The 22506-nt window shown below is 37.1% G+C and overlaps 1 protein-coding gene across 2 annotated transcripts in view; it reads right to left on the bottom strand.

The window, feature by feature from the left end:
* The window catches only part of mafgb (v-maf avian musculoaponeurotic fibrosarcoma oncogene homolog Gb), a 37446-nt gene that overhangs the window by 3748 nt on the left and 11192 nt on the right, over positions 1 to 22506 (bottom strand). For both annotated transcript variants that reach the window (XM_056468760.1, XM_056468761.1), the window contains exon 2: positions 1860 to 1927. In XM_056468760.1, the coding sequence (XP_056324735.1) occupies positions 1860 to 1927 (68 nt within the window). The remainder of the gene's footprint in view (positions 1 to 1859; positions 1928 to 22506) is intronic.

Here is a 22506-nt window from a genome sequence, read left to right as displayed (position 1 = left end):
AATCAATTTTAAGGTCAATATTATTAGCCCCCTTCAACACTAGATCTGCCGAGGGGGCTACTTTGACCATTTTAAAGAATGTTTTCAATTCAATAATTGTGGAAATAAAACACACACATCTATAATAGTTTTCCTAAATAGGTATACATTTCTTTATAACATTGTTATTTTATTAAAATTGCAAAAAAACTAAAAACAAAAGAGCTATGAGCAGTGGCGTCGCTAGGCATAAAGCTCTACTGGGGCACAGCTCCCCCTCCAAAAAAATAAATAAATAAATAATTATAAAAAAATGACAGTATTATTGTTATTATACAATTATTATTCTAAATAACAGAAATTAATCCTAAATGTAACTAGAAAATCTAAAGACACAACTGGAGTGATGCTGAGATCATTTAAGAAATCTTTTGCATGAATATTAATTTTATTTGATTGAAATTCTACAGACAATTCAACAGAATACAAAAAGATGTTTTATAGAATAATCTGTTGTGCTGTCTTAGACCCAACTCATGGTCGAGAATTAGGTTTATTAACTTTTCTCTGACTCCTCATCCCTCCTTTTTGCTTCATACAAAAAATCTCTCAGGAGTCATGCTCAGTCTAAATAAGATCACCATCATATTATTTAAACTTTAGTTGTGTCGACTTGCAAAACTCACTGTGTGCTGACACCTCTGCATACCGACACCTCTGTATAAACGACTATAACGCATGAGCTGCGTGGTTATTTTTTCGGTGTGCATGTTCACAACCGGGACACCAGGAGCAGAGCGGCACGTCAGCGTCAAGCAGGAGCGGTGCGTGAGGCACTCGGGTATGTTTTTTTTCTGCGCACATGCTCAGTTTCCTTTTTGATTGAACTACATTGCTTTCATCAGCGTTGGTTTGGTTGCACATATAGAATAGCACCTTTATTCCAGGATTACCACTCTTAATAAATACACTTGAATCTAAAGTAAATAGTATCAATTGTACATTTACTAGGGCACTAGAGATTTTTACTAAGGCACGTGCCCCAGTAAATGGGGTCTAGCGACACCCCTTGCTATGAGCATTTCTATCTTTAAATACCATAGCGGTCACAATAATGGATGCATTGCAGTGTCTGCTACTTTTCCCTGTGACATTAAAGATGCAAACAGCAACTTCTTGCTAACATAAACATGACTTTCTGATAGCAAAAACATAAGTTTAGTTCAGATTTGTCTTCATAAACCGCATATTCGGTGCTGCAAAAAAGCCTTCTCCCCTGCTTGTCAAAGTACAAAAGTGAAAGTGAGGTGCAGACATTCATGGGAGGTGTAATAGTCTAACTCTAGACTGTATTACCAAAAAGATTGTGTTTTCAGGGTGATAACTTGATGAAATATGATGACAGAAACCCAAAGCTCAATTTTAATAATTTAATAGAAGCTTTGAATGTAAATATGATGACAATATGGCTGCGTATAGGAGAATGGTACTTCTAGTTTTTTCCTGATTGTCTACAGAACAAACAACTGTTGTCCAATTACTTGCTTAGTCAACCTAATTTAATTAATTTAAAGGTTACTTCAAGCTAGTATACTAATATCTTGAAGAATATCTAGTCTAATATTATTTACTGTCATCATGGCAGATAAAATAAATCAGTTATTAGAGATGAGTTATTAACACTGTTATCATTAGAAATGTGTTGGAGAAATCTGCTCTGTTAAACAGAAATTGGGGAAAATATAAACAGCGGGGGCGAATAATTCTGACTTCAAGTGTAAGTAAAAGTGACTTGACAAAAAGCAGCGTGAACATTAATGTGAACGTCTACTACAGATGCTGACAGAATGAATCAATAATAAGAGTTGACCTGAGCTCACCTTCAAGGCCTTGTTTCCTTTATTAGTGGTCGTCATGCCACGAGGAACCGCTGCCAAGCCACGCAGATCTGTAAAACACACACAGCTCAGGTCAGAGAAGGGCAAATATCACACACAACAAATATCATATCATCACACAGGTCATCCCATATCCTGATAATGATATATATATATTTATTTATTTTCTCTTTACCATGATGACAGCACATAATATTAGACTAGATATTCTTAAAGACACTAGTATTCAGCTTAAAGTGACATTTAAAGGCTTCACTAGGGTAATTAGGGTAAAGTTAGGGTAATTAGGCAAGTCATTGTATAACAGTGGTTTATTCTGGAGACAATCCAACACTAATATTGCTGAAGGGGCTAATAATATTGAGCTTAAAATGGCTTTAAAACTATTAAAAACTGCTTTTATTCTAGCTGAAATAAAACAAATAAGACTTTCTCCAGAAGAACAAATATTAGAGGAAATACTGAGAGAAATTCCTGAATCTGAGAAACATCATGTGGGAAATATCTGAAGAAGAATTAATATTGCAGAGTAGGGCGAATAATTTTGGACCCTCAACTGTATATGGTCACATTGCAGAGCTCTAGACCAGCCCAGTGGAATTCTGGGAATCTGCAGGTATCAGAGCTGCGTTAACAGCAAGTGAAAGCAAAACACTGCAGAAACTCCATCCACGTGTCAAAGCAACCAAATAAACGAAAAACACTGGATTAGTGAAAGTGATAACGCTGAACCCACGACTTCCTGTTTCTGACTTCCTCTGCGGTCGAGGCGGTTGAACGCTTAATGTTTTACAACACCTTCTCTGCATCTGAGCATCGCTGGCGCCTCATTGGCTGCTGAGGAGCCAATAAGAGGAAGGAGAAGTGCTGATGGGGAAGTGTGTTTTGGGCTTCGGTCCAGGGGATTTACCAGCGCTGATGATGAAGGGCAACAGACAGAGATCAGACGCTGGAAAAGAGGATCCTACACACACACACACATGTACGCACGCACCCTAAAACAATCACCGTCTGAACCACACCATCAGCAAACACTACTGCAAACACATCAAATTATTCACCAAGTGCTGTTTAGTAGAGAAGTTTATTTCTCCAACACATCTCTAATCATAATAGTGTTAATAACTCATCTCTAACTGATTTATTTTCTCTGCCATGATGACAGCACATTATATTAGACTAGATATTCTTCAAGACACTAGTATACAGCTTAAAGTGACATTTAAAGGCTTCACTAGGGTAATTAGGGTAAAGTTAGGGTAATTAGGCAAGTGATTGTATAACAGCGGTTTATTCTGGAGACAATTGAAAATAATAGTTTCTTACAGGGTCACGAAACACCAAAACACATGTCTTGAGCTGTTGACAGTCATATATGTGTCCCGTGCTGCTATAAACTCTATTAGGACGCATTTATTTCACCAAAAAGTGAAAATTGGTTGTTTTTGCGTTATTTAGAGCAACTTCGTTCTTCAGTTTTGAAACGAATTTTTGAAGCTGCGTCGCGGCCATGAGATCTTAGCGTGTATTCCAGCGTGGAGACTGGCTGTGTGTACCTGGGAGTACTTTGTGACGTCTCTGGGTGTGCTGCATTCATTCATAAGAAAGACTTGGTTCAAACCAATCAGCGCGCTCTATTGTGTATGCGGTGCAGCTTCATTAATATGCATGACTGTGTTCAGACGGCAGAGAGACGCCACGTTGTGTTGCCAAAACAAGTGGAAGAAAAACAAGAACAGTTTGGAAACACGGGTCATCAGTGTTGTGTTTATTAATATGCTGCAACAAAGGTTTTGTTTTCATTTTCCTGCTATGAGAGCGCAGCTGGACTCACGTGTGGACTACAGTGCACACGACGCGCGGCAAAAATACGTGTCTAAGGAACATTCTTTTACCAGAGAGCTTTTCGCATCACATTTGCCGCTGGTCTCCTTTTAATAAAGATGCGGCCCCAGTTGGTGTTGATTATCCTGTCTCTACAGATTTGGTAAGTGTGTGTGTGATCAGTGTCCTTCGTATGTTCATTCAGATGGCAAAGTTAGTTAGTATGGTCAGCAGAACTCTTTCTGTGTTTAAAGACAGACCTCAGTCAAAATGATTGAGTTACTCAGTTTACAGTACGCTAATATCACTGCAATATTATGGACTGAAAGATTGGATGCAAATGCTGCTCTCCCAGTGTAAACATCGCAATCAAAATATTACCAGCGTGTTGAATTTTCCGCATTTTGTGACAGTCTATACACACACGGCTTTCTGACGCTGCCTTCCCAGTGCATTTAAGTTACAGAGAAATGTGGAGGGTTTTTTCTTCTCTGGCATGCAGTATCAAACACTCCACAGTCACTGTCTTTCTCCCCTGTGTCTGCGTGTTTGTTTTGCCTCGGTGAAAATCAGCGCGTGCCCCAATGTAAACTCCCATTTATATCCAAATCCTTCCCTTTTTCTCTTCCCCGACACTCCCACCTAAACAGAGCTAGACACACCCACTTTCCTGACCTTTTCCAAACTCGAGGTGTGAAACACCCTGCTGAGACAGGGGGGTTCATGGCCCTTTAAGGAAGCTAATAACATTGAGCTTTAAATGATTAAAACTATTAAAAACTGCTTTTATTCTAGCTGAAATAAAACAAATAAGACTTTCTCCAGAAGAACAAATATTAGAGGAAATACTGTGAGAAATTCCCTAGCTCTGTTCAACAGTACATATTTAAAATTTATCTAAATAATTTAAATAATATTGTCTTCAACACTCACACACACACACACACATACATCTACAATGACACCCATTGAGGCGTTTGAGGGTGTGATGAAGGATCATCATTGTTCCTGACACCCAGCGGCATTATGGGATACCAGTGTGTGAGTGTGCACATTCCTGAACCACAGTCAAGAGAGACAGAATCAAAGTCCTGATCCTGGATCAGACACCAACAGGACAGCAAAATAAATAACTAATAACCATCTGACAAATACGTGCTCAGTCTATTTCTGTGCCCCATGAAATCTGTTTCCCCCCAATTGTTTTTACTTCAGATTAACTGGATTCAAGGTAATTTTCTGATCAAAATCATAATCAATCAAAATTTAATCATTAATTAATCATAAACAATTTAATCAACTATTATATATTCATTTGTTTTAAACTCGTGTTTAATGGATTCACTTACTGTTTAATCACTAAAATGATCATTCAAGAACTGAATTCATTCATTTTTCTTCAGCTTAGCCTCTTTAGTCATCAGCGGTCGCCACAGCAGAATGAACCACCAACTATTCCAGCATATGCTTTACACAGTGGATGCCTTTCCAGCTGCAACCCAGTACTGGGAATCCCCCATACACTACGGCCAGTTTAGTTGATCAATTCCCCTATAGCGCATGTGTTTGGACTGTGGGGGAAACCGGAGCACCCGGAGGAAACCCACACCAACACGGGGAGAACATGCAAACTCCACACAGAAACACACACTGACCCAGCCGGGACAGTGCGACATCATTGACTGAGCCCCCCAACTGAACTCATAAAATATTTAAATTAATCAACTAAAAATAATTAAACAAATAAACACAATGAATAAATCTTAGCATTGGCATTAAATAAACCCTGAATAAGGTATTTAGGGTCCCACGGCGAATGTGTTGTTTATGTAAAACCCACTGATAGTGGCTGGTCTGAACAGATCGATGCTTCTTCTTCAGGAAAGCCTCTATAATTAGGCTTCATTATTCACGTAATTAAGCTCAAAATAAATAAACCCTGTGCTGACCTGAAGAGTCACTAGTTAACCATCCTGATCATTCCCTTCTTTAACAAACACTTTCCTGGAAGACTGGTAAGAAAATCCTCCTGTCAGTGAGGAGAGAGACTGAAGGACAGACAGATAAACAGACAGACAGATGAGGATACAGACAGACAGACAGACAGACAGATAAACAGACAGACAAATGAGGATACAGACGGACAGACAGACAGACAGATAAACAGACAGATGAGGATACAGACAGACAGACAGACAGACAGACAGACAGATGAGGATACAGACAGACAGACAGACAGACAGACAGACAGACAGACGGATAAACAGACAGACAGATGAGGATACAGACGGACAGACAGACAGACAGATAAACAGACAGATGAGGATACAGACAGACAGACAGACAGACAGACAGACAGACAGATGAGGATACAGACGGACAGACAGACAGACAGACAGACAGACGGATAAACAGACAGACAGATGAGGATACAGACAGACAGACAGATAAACAGACAGACAGATGAGGATACAGACGGACAGACAGACAGACAGACAGACAGACAGATGAGGATACAGACGGACAGACAGACAGACAGACAGACAGACGGATAAACAGACAGATGAGGATACAGACAGACAGACAGACAGACAGACAGACAGATAAACAGACAGATGAGGATACAGACAGACAGACAGACAGACAGACAGACAGACAGATGAGGATACAGACGGACAGACAGACAGACAGACAGACAGACGGATAAACAGACAGACAGATGAGGATACAGACAGACAGACAGATAGACAGACAGACAGATGAGGATACAGACGGACAGACAGACAGACAGACAGACAGACAGACAGACAGACAGACAGACGGATAAACAGACAGACAGATGAGGATACAGACAGACAGACAGACAGACAGACAGACAGACGGATAAACAGACAGACAGATGAGGATACAGACGGACAGACAGACAGACAGACAGACAGACGGATAAACAGACAGACAGATGAGGACACAGACGGACAGACAGACAGACAGACAGACATGCAAGATAGATAGATAGATAGATAGATAGGCAAGCAGGCAGGCAGGCAGGCAGGCAGGCAGACAGACAGACAGACAGACAGACAGACAGACAGACAGATAAGATAGATAGATAGATAAATAGATAGATAGATAGATAGATAGATAGATAGATAGATAGATAGATAGATAGATAGATAGATAGATAGATAGATAGATAGATAGATAGATAGATAGATAGATAGATAGATAGATAGATAGATAGATAGATAGATAGATAGATAGATAGATAGATAGATAACCACAGACATAGACACAGATATATGGATGGACAGACATAAAAAAAACACAGACAGAGAGACAGACACATGCAGATGGTCGGCCAGACAGAAAAAAAGAAACCATACACAGACAGAACTACAGACAGGCAGACAGACAGACTGGAAGACAGACGTAAGCATCAGCCAATCAGATCGCTGTATGCAAATACACCAGCTCAGATAGTAGCAGATTGCTGACTGATTTCATTGGCTGACGCTGCAACGGTGATCGCGTCAGCTGTAACTTCAGACACACCCTCTTTGAAACGTTGTCGCTGAGGCCCCGTGTGAATGCACTGTTATAGTGAACTTCACAGCTTCAGAGCATCAGTGAGGCCGGCGGACTCGGCTTTCTCAAAATCTAATTGATCAGATTTCTGATTTAAAAAAAAATAAAAACACATCAAATTAGAAATCTTTGAGCTCTATCAAAGTTAGATTTTTCCTTAATTCATGGAAACATTACATGTTTTAATTCACTATTTAATTATATTTTAACCATTAAAATGATAGATCTTAATATTTATCCTTAAAGTGATGCACAACAGAATATGAGTATATGAATTTTAGAAATGCACTTTTAAAAACTCCTTTTTTGCTTAAAATGTTATTAAGACGTTATTATTACAAAACTGTTTGAACATTTCTATCCACAAGTACAGTTAATACACAAACACACTAATAAATACATTCTGCCACTAATTGAGTTATTATTTATCACTATAAAGTTAGTTCTTGGTTTGCTTATTTGATGACAGCTTAAATCATTGAATATCTCCTTCATAAATAATATGAATGGCAGCGTGACAGAGAGTTGTGTGTTTGTGAGACGGATGAAACAGATCTGAGACGAAGTTCCTCAGAGGACACACAGGTTAATATAATGACACACACACACACACACACACACTCTCTGTTTAATATTCATCTGAGACGAGAGGACACCCGCTGCTGGACGCACAAAACACATTAACTCTGATAAAGGACTTACACCGTCCTCTCGCTGCCAGTCTGTGTGTGTGTGTGTGTGTGTGTGTGTGTGTGAGGAGAGGGTGGCTGCTGTTGCCGTGGTAATAAAAGATTCTTCCTCACTGACCCAAAGACAGTCACAACAGAGACGGAAAGTTTATCATGTCAGATCCATCATCACCACACACACACACACACACATATATATGCTCACACAGTACGGCTGCACGACATTGGAGAACTCTAGCATCGCGATATTTTTTATTTTGTGATATATATATTGCGATATGAATATAATTTCACCAGAAGACTTAACATCTCTCTTTAGAAAGAAGTTATAATGATCGATTGATTGGGATGCTTCTGCAGTGGGAATGCATCTCTATATAATCTAATAAACAATCTTTAACATCTTCGGGGTCCCCTGACACATTTTCATTGTTGTCTGAGCTATTTGCGGTGTGATTCTGTATGTGCATGAGTTGTGAGTATTTCCATGCACATGTTCAGTCAGAGATTGATGAATTAATGTTTATTATTTGCATATCCATAAAATCTAATACACAATCTATTAGTGTTGGGCGATATACGAGATATTCAGATCGCCATATCGTCCCTGTGTAAGATCGCCGATACATGATACTCTTGCATGGGTGCGTGGCAGTGTTATGTTTACTTATTTGTTCACTTATTTAACCATTTCTAACCATATTTAATAACCTTTCGGTTGAGTTTTTACTTATTTAATAATTTACTTTATTTACTTATTTGCAATACAGTTTATCTTGAAAAATAATTCAAACTAATTATTTAAAACAAGACTCATGCAACAGTGCGGCGCAGGACAGGATTTTTCTGTGAGACTGCTGCAAAATGGATGTAATATGAATGGATGAATGCAAATGAAATTATATTTATCTATGAACAAAAGAAACAAGGTTGCATTGAAGGGATGCTGGCCGCGCGTGACTGTCTCTATGAGGTGAAGGCGCTTTCTTTTTGTTCAGTTGAGCGAACTTTAGGTCTGATCATCATCATCATCATCATCATCATCATCGAAAAGTAGTAATCAACAAGGTTACATTTGTATTTGCTAAAATCTAACACAATGTTTCGCTTGGGACACGTGATTATTGATTTCTGATAAGAGAAATAGTTTCATTTCAGACCCGATACTATCGTCTATTGGCACAACCCTACAATCTATAAACCTGTTGTAGTCCCCTGACACTTTTTCATTGTGGTCTGTGCTACTTACGGTGCATTTCTGTAGTTGGCACGTGTTGTGAGTATTTTTCATGCATAACTATCTATAAATACAATCAAGATACAATTGAAATAAAGTGTTTTAACATTTCCAGAGTCAAGTAACTGAATGATAGAAATGAAAATAATGAAATTAAATCTTAGTTAAGGTCACAAATGGTACAATTACTTATACCTGAATGCTTTTAAAGTCAGTATACAATCACAGGCATCTAAAACACATGCAAATGATGAATTAAATACAAACTCAACACTGTATATCCTGCAATGTGACTATTTTTTATACGTCTGCTTTTACCATATTGACTAAAGGACCATGAAGTAGTTAGTATGTCTAGGGTTGTGTGTAGGTAATATGTGGTGTAGGAAGCTGTGTGTTTGTGCTTTGTGTTTATGTTTTGTATTTATGATGTTTGGGACTTCAAAAACAAATTTCCACAGGTGTGGACAATAAAGATTTCTAATTCTATTGCAAATTATCACACTGCCATATCAATGCTGAAATGATATATTGCTTATATATATATGTATATGTATATGTATATGCGTGTGTGTGGGTGTGTATGAGTATGTGTGTGTGTGTGTATATATATATAATATTATATGTGTGTTATATTATTTGCTGTCATCACAGCAATATAAAGATATAATTTTATTCAAAAAGGCCAATTAATAATATTTAAAATAAATAAATAAATAATTAAGTTAGAGTCACATAAGCTTGATATATAAGCAAAGAAAACGCCATGAACAAAAAGTAAATAAATGAATGCATGTCAGAGCTGTGGATATTTCATGATGTTCTATATCTGTGTGTGTGTATGTAAATGATATATATGTGTATGTGTGTGTATGTGAGTGCATGTGTATGTCTGTCTGTCTGTGTCTGAATGTATATGTATGTATGTGTGTGTGTGTGTGTGTGTGTGTGTGTGTGTGTGTGTGTGTGTGTGTGTGTATACATGTGTATATGTGCATGTGTATGTGAGAGAATGAGTAGAGAGAGGCAGAGGGTGTTTGCGGAGCTCTCGGTCAAAACTGCCTCCTCGACACATTTGCGGATCTGAGCGGAGGGCGGCGGGATTGGGGTCGAGAAAAGAACTGAACTCAGCAGCCGACGCCAGAAAACCTGCAATTACAAAAAGTTGTGCTGCGAGAGCTGGAGTGCAAATACAGCTGATTTACTGCAGCGCTGAACACTTACTGCGCTTTCACCCTCTCCACAACACACCACTTTAAATAACACTGCTCTGTGATAGGATATATGCTGTATTCCTATATAATATCAACAGTCAAGCCAGAAATTATTAATACACCTGCCAAAATCTGACTTGTGTTTAAATGGAAATAAAATTTGAGAAATATTTTAGTTTTTCCACAATGATGCCTCTGTCTTACAGTACTGGGAAACACCCATACATACTCATTCACACACACACACACACTCATACACTACGGCCAGTTTAGTTGATCAATTCCCCTATAGCGCATGTGTTTGGACTGTGGGGGAAACCGGAGCACCCAGAGGAAACCCACACCAACACAGGGAGAACATGCAAACTCCACACAGAAACACCAACTGACCCAGCCGGGACTCGAACCAGCGACATTCTTACTGTGAGGCCACAGTGCTAACCACTGAGCCACCGTGTCGCCATCTGTGTTATTATTATCATCTGAAACTAAAACCATTTTAGTAAGACAATCTCTGTTACTTAAAATAAGAATTAGATTAACTGAAATACATTTACATTTAAAAAATAAATGAGCATAAAGTGTGTGTATTTGTGTGTAAAGCTAATGTTTGAATGTTTAGTGTGTTTGGTTGTGTGTGTATAGTGTGTGTGAGTGTAGCAGCAGCAGCTCCTGGTGGTTCTGTAAGTGGGTCTCTGTCTCTCTGACCTACTTCAGCCGGAGCTCAGTGTGAATGTTCAGCTCTGGACTGTAATGGATCTGATGTGGGCGGAGCTAATGTGTGGGAGTGGCAAATGAGGGTGTTGCCACAGGTCAGATGACTGACAGCGAGTGGGAGATTCGAGGAAACTCATTCACAGGTGAGCACATATGGAACAAAATCAATGCCAAAAGTATTGAATTAAAAAGCTTGTTGAATAGCACAAACTGAAAAAAATAATACACCGTATTAACAAGCTCTTGCATTTTAATGACTTGAATTGCAGGGTTTGTATTTTTAGGTCCTGAAATTTAACAAAGCTGTTTATTTAAGCTGTGAATAGTTCAACTAAAAATATTTCAAACATGTTTTCGTACTTATAAATTCAATAATTCATTTTCAATTTCCAGGATTCACTTACAAAATATTCAATACCCTTTAAAAATACGATGTATAATATTCAAAAGGTAATTTTCAGTTCATTTTATTTCAGTTCAAATATTCGCTTCCATAAATTCAGTGGCTCAAATTCGACTGTTAAAATTCAACATTACATCCGGGAACTGCAGGAAAAGCAATAGATTGCAGATTGAAGATCGCCAGCTGCTTTTCCACCAGCAGGTGGAGATGGAATAATTTAAGATTTTTAACCCAGTAAATAGGCGAGAAAAAAGCTAATAAAGGCACAAAAGTAGCATTTAATATTAATATCAGTGTCTTGGACATTATAAGTAATAAAATGAGTATGAGTAAAATAAGTAAATGATCTTTTGGTCATTTATATTTGCCCTTATGTAACAGAAGCCAGTTGGTGATCGCGTAAACCTCACTCCTCGGATTCAGCGACAGATGTTGTTCTGCAGTGCCATTCACAGACTCTTAAATGGGCAGGTGCTCATTTACGCTACGTGGTAGGGATGTGACAGTCGCGGAAATTAGCTAAGTGGGGGTGGTGACGGTCGCGTGATTCTCGCTAAGTGTGTGTGTGTAGGTTAATAGGTATGATTAATATAATAATGGAAACACTCTTGTGTTATCATGCTTGGCCAAATGTCACGACTTTCACTTATCACATTCATAACTATGCACAGGCCCAGATATCATCTGAAACTTCAGAGGTGTTCCCATCAAATATTGACAGCCATCCAGCATCTCTCATCCAGTATTTGACGTGCGGTGCTGGCTCTGACCGTCCACCAGAGCTCGCGGCCACTCGTTTGAGTTTGCCGCATACAAGCCGCACAGGTATAAAAAAACGCCAAATATTTCATTCATTCATCAATTCATTCATTCTCCTTCGGCTTAGTCTATATTTTAGAGGTCGCCAATCATTTTAAATAATAAAGTAAAAAAAAAAAATATATATATATATATATATATATTTTTCGTTCATAATATAAAAATAAAGGCGTGCTGTAAGCCTAGGCTACTACATAACAATAAAAACAATTAATCTGGACAAACTAAAGGCACCATGGCAGAACCCCAAAAATTAGAAAAATGAAAGGCAGGCAGAGTGTTAAAAAGAAATACTAATTTAGAACCACGGATGACTTATTCAAGCGCAGTAGCCTAAATAAATGTTATAAAATAATAAGAATAATAACAATAATAATAAAATAATAACAACAACAATAATAATTTAAATAATGAAACTATAGCCTACCCCAATCCTGAAAAAAAGCTGCGTTTAAACAGCGCAAACACTTCTAATAACCTCTTAATTCTTATGCCATATATTAGACGGTTCTGTATTAATAACTGAAGACGCTCCTTTAATGCATTTGCTCGCTATGTTAAATTATTTTAAATTACACGTCCCATCCATACTCAACCTTAAATCGTACCTGAACACTGTCTTTATCTAACACTATCTGTCCAACAGTTGCAAGTAAACTGTTTTGTGTGACATTCTCATAAAATCTCTCTGGTTTTTAATTTTGTATGATTATTTTATTTCCTTTCCTGTTTCTCTTACGTTTATATTCTTTAGCAGCCAGTCAATATTATGCTTTACATCTATGGAAGAATGAGTTAATAAAGATAGAGAATGTAACATCATATTCATCAAAAGACGGTTTATGTGCATTAGAGATGCGCGGTTGGCAGTTTCAGCCGCGGATAAACCGCGGATCGGGCGGATGACGTGACGAAAAATAATATTTTAATTAAATTCGGGCGGGTGGCGGGCGGTTGTACCAATCAAAAAAAAAAAAAATATGTATAAATTGTTAAATATGATCTGACCATACCTACATCCAAAAAATCGAGCACACTTTGAAATAGTCAAATTTTCGTCAGGTAGTAATATGTCTAGTCGAGTCTATGAGCAACAAGTGCTGTGAGCGAGCGCTTCTTCGGTGCAGCAGGGCGCGTTATAGAGGCCAGGTGCTCTCGTCTGAATCCTGACACTGTAGATGCTATTTTATTCCTACATAGTGCCAAGAAAATTCAAACTAGACCTAAGATCAGGCATATTAAACCAATTAGCCTATGTTATCTAGACTACACATAGCCCATGTTTAATATAAACTTTTGAGTTCGGTCGCTGATAATTTTACGTTCATATTGGTTTAGCCTGTTCTATTCTAGACATGTTGTGTATTGGTTATTTGGCCTTGCTTTTACGTTCTGAGGCTTAAGGTTATTTTGCCAGAATTTCTTTGTCGCAAGCGTAGTATTTCATTATGCTTCAAGTTTGTGGGGATGGGTTATTGGGGCATAGACTTGTCATACAGGCAGTTTAGCCTGGTCAGACTTCATGTTCGCTCAAAGAGGGATGGTATATATATATATATATATATATATATATATATATATATATGTTAATTGAATTTCTAATTGTGGGGGTGACTGAGCCTATAAGGCTTAACTACGATATGACGTTTTTATTTATTTTTTTCAAATGTTTGCCAAAGCATGCGACTATAGCCTATGCCTACATTAAGATATTTATTTTAATATTTTTTGACTGCCTGTTGTTTCTTTTGGCATATAAAATAGGCATTGTCTGATAGAGATATCAATAGAGGTTCATCTGTGTCGCAGAATTGGTGTTGTTTCCGATTTCTACAAGCTCAATAACTTCCACAGCAAAAAAATAAATAAAAAATAAATAAATAAATAGTCGAAAAACTGTGCCCATTAATTAGATGTGCAAGACAAGCAGATACGTTTTTGGGGTTGCTATGGACAACTACAAATGTGAACATGATTAGGCTATGATGGAAATGACTTTTTATTCTATCTATTTGCTAAAAAATAAAGTGAAATAGGCATTTAGTAGTAGGCTAAATAGCAGCATGTTGAAATGATGTGTCAAAATGCGTTTTCTATTAGGCACTATAAAAAAATGTACAGTACAGTGCGTTTAATTTAGACTATTTATTTTTGTCCCTGTGCGCCGATCGGAGATCGGAGTTCACTGCTAATATTCGTGTTGGATATTCTGAGAGCTTTATAGGGTGCTTCTCATTTCTTATTTGTGCATCCTCGTTTCCTTTCCTTGCTTTCTTTCCTCGTGTCTTAGCTCCACCACTCCGGGATGCGAGGGAAGGACGCAAGGAAAAGACTCGAGGACCAAAGACACGTCCTCGTATCGTTTAGCGTCACTTCAAAGCGTCGTCAATTAGTGCTGGATTTGGCTTGCACATTTGGATTAACTACATGTCTACATTAAAGTCATTCTCTATTCTCTAATAATCAATAAAGAAACATTCATTTAATAATAAAAATGAATAAGCCATTCAAATAAAGAGCCCAATCAGCAGATGGCGGGCGGGTGCGGTTTTAAAAATTGGTCAGAAATATTGGTGCGGATGGATGGCGGACGGATGATGAGTTTTGTGATGCGGTTGCGGATGAAATAAAAGCCCATCCGCGCATCTCTAATGTGCATGTAACGCCACTGGTCTGAGCAGGGCGCGAGCTGGCGATACCGGTATGGGAGACAAATGCTGTGAGGAGATTAAAGATAGTAAAGTCTAGATCAGATATGTTGCCAGCCGGAAGTGCCATATGCACATTAATAAAGCAGCATTTTTTAATGAAACTGTGTAACAATAATTAATATTTTTACAGTACTGTGATGGTTGGGTTTAGGGTTGGGGTGGGAGTAGTTAAAAAATACAATTTATTGGGAAATTTAACAGATAACATAAATAATACTCTGTACAACAACTGTTTTTACGGTACTGAGATGGTTGGGTTTAGGGTTGGGGTGGAGGTAGACGTTAGTAAAATACAATAAATGGGAAATTTTATAAATAATACAAATAATTGTCATTAACTTCCGGCTGCAAACGTATCCGATCTAGCAACAACCGGCTAAATGTTGCAGAACAACATCTGTCACTGAATCCGAGGAGTGAGGTTTACGCGATCACCAACTGGCTTCTGTTACATAAGGGCAAATATAAATGACCAAAAGATCATTTACTTATTTTACTCATACTCATTTTATTACTTATAATGTCCAAGACACTGATATTAATATTAAATGCTACTTTTGTGCCTTTATTAGCTTTTTTCTCGCCTATTTACTGGGTTAAAAATCTTAAATTATTCCATCTCCACCTGCTGGTGGAAAAGCAGCTGGAGATCTTCAATCTGCAATCTATTGCTTTTCCTGCAGTTCCCGGATGTAATGTTGAATTTTAACAGTCGAATTTGAGCCACTGAATTTATGGAAGCGAATATTTGAACTGAAATAAAATGAACTGAAAATTACCTTTTGAATATTATACATCGTATTTTTAAAGGGTATTGAATATTTTGTAAGTAAATCCTGGAAATTGAAAATGAATTATTGAATTTATAAGTACGAAAACATGTTTGAAATATTTTTAGTTGAACTATTCACAGCTTAAATAAACAGCTTTGTTAAATTTCAGGACCTAAAAATACAAACCCTGCAATTCAAGTCATTAAAATGCAAGAGCTTGTTAATACGGTGTATTATTTTTTTCAGTTTGTGCTATTCAACAAGCTTTTTAATTCAATACTTTTGGCATTGATTTTGTTCCATAAGCACAGGTGTGTTTGTGTGGCCTTTCCTGGAAGTGCAGTTTTAGGATTGTTAATCCTGCGTAAACACTGAGACTGTCTTCAGTTCCTAGAACCAACACGTCAGACACACTCACTCACACACACTCACACTCACTCACACACACTATTAAAGTGATTAATCTGAGTGCAAAACAACAACAGAAAACACTTCTTATCCCTATTTAACATCCTGACTGAAATATACTAGCGGTGGTAGCCGGATTTACCCACATCACATAAATAGTTAATTATATGCGACAGACAAAACATGATTTAATTTTTAACAATAATTGTATTTATTATGACACTGTTTTACACTGTTTCTTTCAATGGGTTAAAGTAAAAAACAAGACATCCACTATTTCTGTTATCTCTATGCTATTTAAGAGCCATGCGCACCCACTGACAGGTCAAATCTGCTTCTCTCTCTTCAAATTCAAAAGCAAACATGAATGCCAAAGCATTTTAGATATGTATATAAAATAGCCTACGCAATATATTAACATCATCAAATAATAAAAATAATCAGCAAATGAGAAATAAATGACAGAAAAAAAAGGAATAAAAACAGATGATACATCTAAAAATTTATATAATTACAAGATTAAAACTTGTAAATTATTTAAATAAGGCAAATGCATTGATTAACCATTACTAATGGTGTATATAGTTGAAGTCAGAATTATTACTCCCCCTTTTGAATTTATATTCTTGTTTAAATATTTCCCGAATGATGTTTAACAGAGCAAGGAAATTTTCACAGTATGTCTGATAATATTTTTTCTTCTGGAGAAAGACTTATTTGTTTTATTTCAGCTAGAATAAAAGCAGTTTTATATATATATTTATATTAATATTTATATATATATATATATATATATATATATATATATATATATATATATATATATATATATATATATATATATATATATATATATATATATATATATATATATATATTTTTTTTTTTTTTTTTTTTTTTTTTATAAATTGGGGGGGAAAATAAACAGGGAGACTAATAACTCAGGAGGCTAATAATTCTGACTTCAACTGTATATTTGTAGAAAGTTTAGACCGGTCACGCCCCATTCACACGGGGCCTCAACGTCAACACTTGACAGAGGGCGTGTCTGAAGTTGGGGCTGACGACGACTGTCATAGCCAAGTAAGTCCGCAATCAGCTACTGTCTGAGCTGGTGTATTTGCATACAGCGATCTGATTGGCTGACGATTCTGTCGGCGCTTGAAAAGTTGAGAAAGTCCCAACTTTTGCTGCGAGCAACACCACTGAAGCAGCGCCAACGGATCCACAATGCAGTTCGCCAATGCCTGACGTCACCCATTCAAAGCGAATGGGAAGCGTTGACGCTGACGCCCCCGGGCTTCACATGGGGCGTCAGCGTCAACAGTCACAGTGACCAGCTATTTAGCCCATGCAGATCGCTGGAGAACTACAAATCTGGCAGGAAAAGAACTACAATTTCCAGTCAAGCACCACTCACACACCTGCCCTGAGCTGCCAACTATTCCAGCAAATGTTTTATGCAGTGGATGTCCTTCCAACTGCCACACAGTACTGGGAAACACCCATACACACTCATTCACACACACACACACACACACACATACACACTCATACACTACGGCCAGTTTAGTTGATCAATTCCCCTATAGCGCATGTGTTTGGACTGTGACTCCGGGAGCACCCGGAGGAAACCCACACCAACACGAGGAGAACATGCAAACTCCACACAGAAACACCAACTGACCCAGCCGGGACTCGAACCAGCGACCTTCTTGATGTGTGGCCATAGTGCTAACCACTGAGCCACCAAAATTAATAAATCATAATATTAATAGTATAATATGTACGTAGTTTATTTTGTTTTTATTTCTTCGTATACAGGCACTATTTTTGTTCTGTTTTATTTTTGCAGGCACTTTTATTCTGCTTTTTTATTCTTGTTTTGCGTAACTGAACACATCGTGAGAAACCGCTTTCAGAAAGGCACATGCTCAAAGAATAAAGTCATATTTATGACTAGCAAACATCCGTGCCAATTTCACTAAGATCCAATCCTTCAGAAAGGTATTAAAGAGAGCGCGTATAAGGTGAATAAAATCAAAGATGAGCCTCGACTGCTGAATGTGAGGAGACAGACAGAAGTGTGTGAGCGACGGGAAAACTCAAAGGTGCAATTAGACGAGTGAAAGAGCGAGCGAGCGGCGCTGGAGGACAGACACAGGTAGAGTTAACAGTGTGTGAGAGAGAAATCTCCTCAGCGCAGCACAAAAACTGCTCCGTCAGGAAGGCCCGTTTTTTATAGTAAGGGCTTTTTCCAGCAGAGAGACTCGTGGGTTAATGTGCTTCTGGGAGGCGCACACAGATAAACTTAACTAAATCTTATTTCTCCTCCTGCTCTGTCACGGGTCAGCACAAACATCAATAACACACACACACGCACGCACACACAACCACACACACACACACACACACACACAGAAATAGAGAAAGTGTGTGTTTGTTCATGTGATGCAGGTCTGTGTCACACACAACACATGAGGAAAATAGAAAACTCACTGATCAATGCAGGAATCAATCACTTTAGAAAACACATACACACACATATACAACTGAATTATTAGCCCCCCCGTTTATATTTTCCCCAATTTCTGTTTAACGGAGAGCAGATTTCTCCAGCACATTTCTAATCATAATAGTGTTAATAACTCATCTCTAATAACTGATTTATTTTCTCTTTGTCATGATGACAGTAAATAATATTAGACTAGATATTCTTCAAGACACTTCTATACAGCTTAAAGTGACATTTAAAGGCTTAACTAGGGTAATTAGGGTAAAGTTAGGGTAATTAGGCAAGTCATTGTATTACGGTGGTTTGTTCTGTCTATCGAAAACAAATAGCTTAAAGGGGCGAATAATATTGATCTTAAAATGGCTTTAAAACTATTAAAAACTGCTTTTATTCTAGCTGAAATAAAACAAATAAGACTTTCTCCAGAAGAACAAATATTAGAGGAAATACTGTGAGAAACTCCTGAATCTGAGAAACATCATGTGGGAAATAATTGAAGAAGAATTAATATTGCAGAGTAGGGCGAATAATTTTGGCTCCTCAACTGTATATGGTCACATTGCACAGATCAGATCTCGATCTAGGCATGGGACGCTAATCGTTATCAAGGTTTACCGCGGTTTGGAAAAGTCAAGGTTTTAAATCCGCCAAAATTTTCTGTAATACTGTTCCTAGGGTATGTGTAAGATTTCTTTGTTTACATTTTGTTTGTTTGTTTGTTTTTAGGACAGCAGTATCTCCAGCAGACAAATATCTAAATATGCTGTTTTAAATTGTAAAGAAATCAGTGTTTTTGAAACTAATGAAGACAGAAGTAATTCATTTGAATTATTTAGTCTGACATGTTTACTGCTCCAAAATATCTTAAATGTTTCACAAAATAAAATATATTGTGTTTAAAGGGGAAAAAGTGTTTTTTTAGCCAGACATTTAACAAGAATATCTTTTATAGCAGTAATCACAATACCGTGATACTGTGAAAACCTGATATTTTTATTCAAGGTTATCATACGGTTAGAATCTCATACCGGCCCATGCCTAGCTTGATCATTGAACAGCATTTGTGAAATATTTAAAAGTAAATAAATAAATAAATAAATCAAAGAGGGCTAATAATTCTGAAATATTCAATTGTATATGACTGAACATGAGCTGGAAAAACTCACCATTTCCCACTATGATTAAACACAGTTCTCACACACACAGCACACTGGCACTCACATCAGTACTGGAAATGATTTGCTCTGTTGTGAATTTAACATTACAAATACAAAAATATTGTCTTATATATATATAAAGAAAATTACTGCACACAAAGTATTATGCTGGGGAAAAATATTAAACACCATTTTAATAAACAGGACAAAATCAAGAGAATATTTTTATTTTTATCAAATTTTGTAGTTTATAACTTTATTTTAAAAGGGACTAAGCCAAAAAGAAAATGAATGAATGAATGATTTTATTTCGCAGTATAGTTGGTTTGAAACTAGGGGTGGCACAGTGGCTCAGTGGTTAGCACTGTGGCCTCACAGCAAGATGGTGACTGGTTTGAGTCCCGGCTGGGTCAGTTGGTGTTTCTGTGTGGAGTTTGCATGTTCTCCCTGTGTTGGCGTGGGTTTCCTCCGGGTGTTCCGGTTTCCCCCACAGTCCAAACACATGCGCTATAGGGGAATTGATCAACTAAACTGGCCATAGTGTATGCGTGTGTGTGTGTGTGTGTGTGAATGAGTGTGTATGGGTATTCCCCAGTACTAGGTTGCAGCTAGAAGGGCATTCGCATTGTAAAACATATGCTGAAATAGTTGGTGGTTCATTCCGCTGTGGCGACCCCTGATGAATAAAGGGACTAAGCCGAAGGAGAATGAAGAGTTTGAAACTAAAAGTATTATCTTTCAATTCGAAAGGTGTTGGAAGATGTTTACTCTTTTAATTAAATCCACCAAAACCTGAGAAATTAATAAATTAATAAAAATAATTATTTTCAAGAGGTGGTGTACTCATTTATGCTGAGCGCTATTATATAATAATATTTTATCTACTGAAGAAAGTATTTTTTTGTTTGTTTGGCCTGGAATAAAATCAGTTTTTAAATTTAAATTAAATAAACCCCCTTTTAAGCTCAATATTATTAGCCCCCTTCAGCAATATTAGTGTTGGATTGTCCCCAGAACAAACCACTGTTATACAATGACTTGCCTAATTACCCTAACTTTACCCTAATTACCCTAGTTAAGCCTTTAAATTCCACTTTAAGCTGAATACTAGTGTCTTGAAGAATATCTAGTCCAGAAATTCCCAAAGTAGGGCCCACGGGCCAAAGTTGGCCAATTGTAACCTTTGATTTGGCCCACCATCCCATCTGAGAAGAGAGTGAGAAGGATGGAGAGGGTTGGGTGAATGCCTTTAAAAGAGATTGCCATTTATAATTTGATGTATTCTTTTTTTGTTTGTTTTTACTGCTGAGCTACAAAAAAAATCTGACTGTAATGAAATGTTTCAAGTAACTGAATGATGGATAAAGAACTAAGCAGAAGACATCTGTGAGTAAATCAAGGCAAAAACTAGTGTAACTGTCCATTCTCTTATAAATTAGATTGTTTAGTTTTTACCGTAACAAGTTCATTGTAAAATGTAAAACAAATATAATGTATTAGTTAAAATAAAGCGATGTTTTATAGTTATTTTTAAATATTATTAAATAAATTAGGAAATTACCCATGGCAACTATATTTAACTTCAGCCCTGAGCCTCAATCAAGGTTGGTTTTTGGCCCTTTATAAGAAACAGTTTGGGCACCCTTGATCTAGTCTAATATTATTTACTGTCATCAGTGCAAAGATAAAGGAAATCAGTTATTAGAAATGAGTTATTCAAACTATTATGATCAGAAATGTGTTGAAAATAAAAAATTTCCAGAGGAAGGCAAATAATGAACCATTTACATAGCTTTTCTCCATGCATCAGACAAACTGGCATAACATGCAAATAAACTAAAGAGAAGATGAGAAGAAGATCACTGACTAAAGCATCTTTTCAACAACACAACATGATCATAATCTGCCTGTGAAGTAATAAAAAACAGAATGCTGATTTCCTCAGTGTTTTTCATCTGCTTAATTCTCGACATTACAGGGATTGCTCACCCAAAACTAAACATTTACTGATCATTTACTTAATTGGTTCCAGACCTTTACACTGCAAAATGCTTTTCTTACGCAGATTTTAGTCTTGTTTCTAGTCCAAATATCTTCAAACTCTTAAATCAAGAAGCATTTTCTAGACAAGTACGAAATATTGTCTTGTTTTCAGATCAAAATGAAGAGAGAAAAATAATGTAATTTCAAAGCAAATCCTAGATAACTTTTCTTCCCCCACTGTCAGATTATTTAGCTTATTTTAATGAAAAACTCACTTCATTTTGACTCATTATTTCTGAAAAAAAAGACATTATTTCGTACTTGTCTAGAAAAACCTTCTTGATTGAAGAATTTTGAGATATTTGGACTAGAAACAAGACTAAACTAAGCTTTTCGCAGTGTACAAGTTTCCTTATTCTGTTGAACACAAAAGAAGATATTTTGAAGAATGCTAAAAACCTGTAACCATTGGTTATGTTTCCATTTAAAGATGTGAATATTGCACAAAACAAACATGGCAAAACATTTGCAAACAAAGCAGCATTTCCATCTGATGAAAAACACAAGAGAAGAAACTCCTCAGTTCCTGCTAAA

The sequence above is a fragment of the Danio aesculapii genome, chromosome 11, assembly GCF_903798145.1.
Source record: "Danio aesculapii chromosome 11, fDanAes4.1, whole genome shotgun sequence".
In the NCBI taxonomy this organism is placed as follows: domain Eukaryota; kingdom Metazoa; phylum Chordata; class Actinopteri; order Cypriniformes; family Danionidae; genus Danio; species Danio aesculapii.
This window is presented reverse-complemented; position numbering and strand designations above follow the sequence as displayed.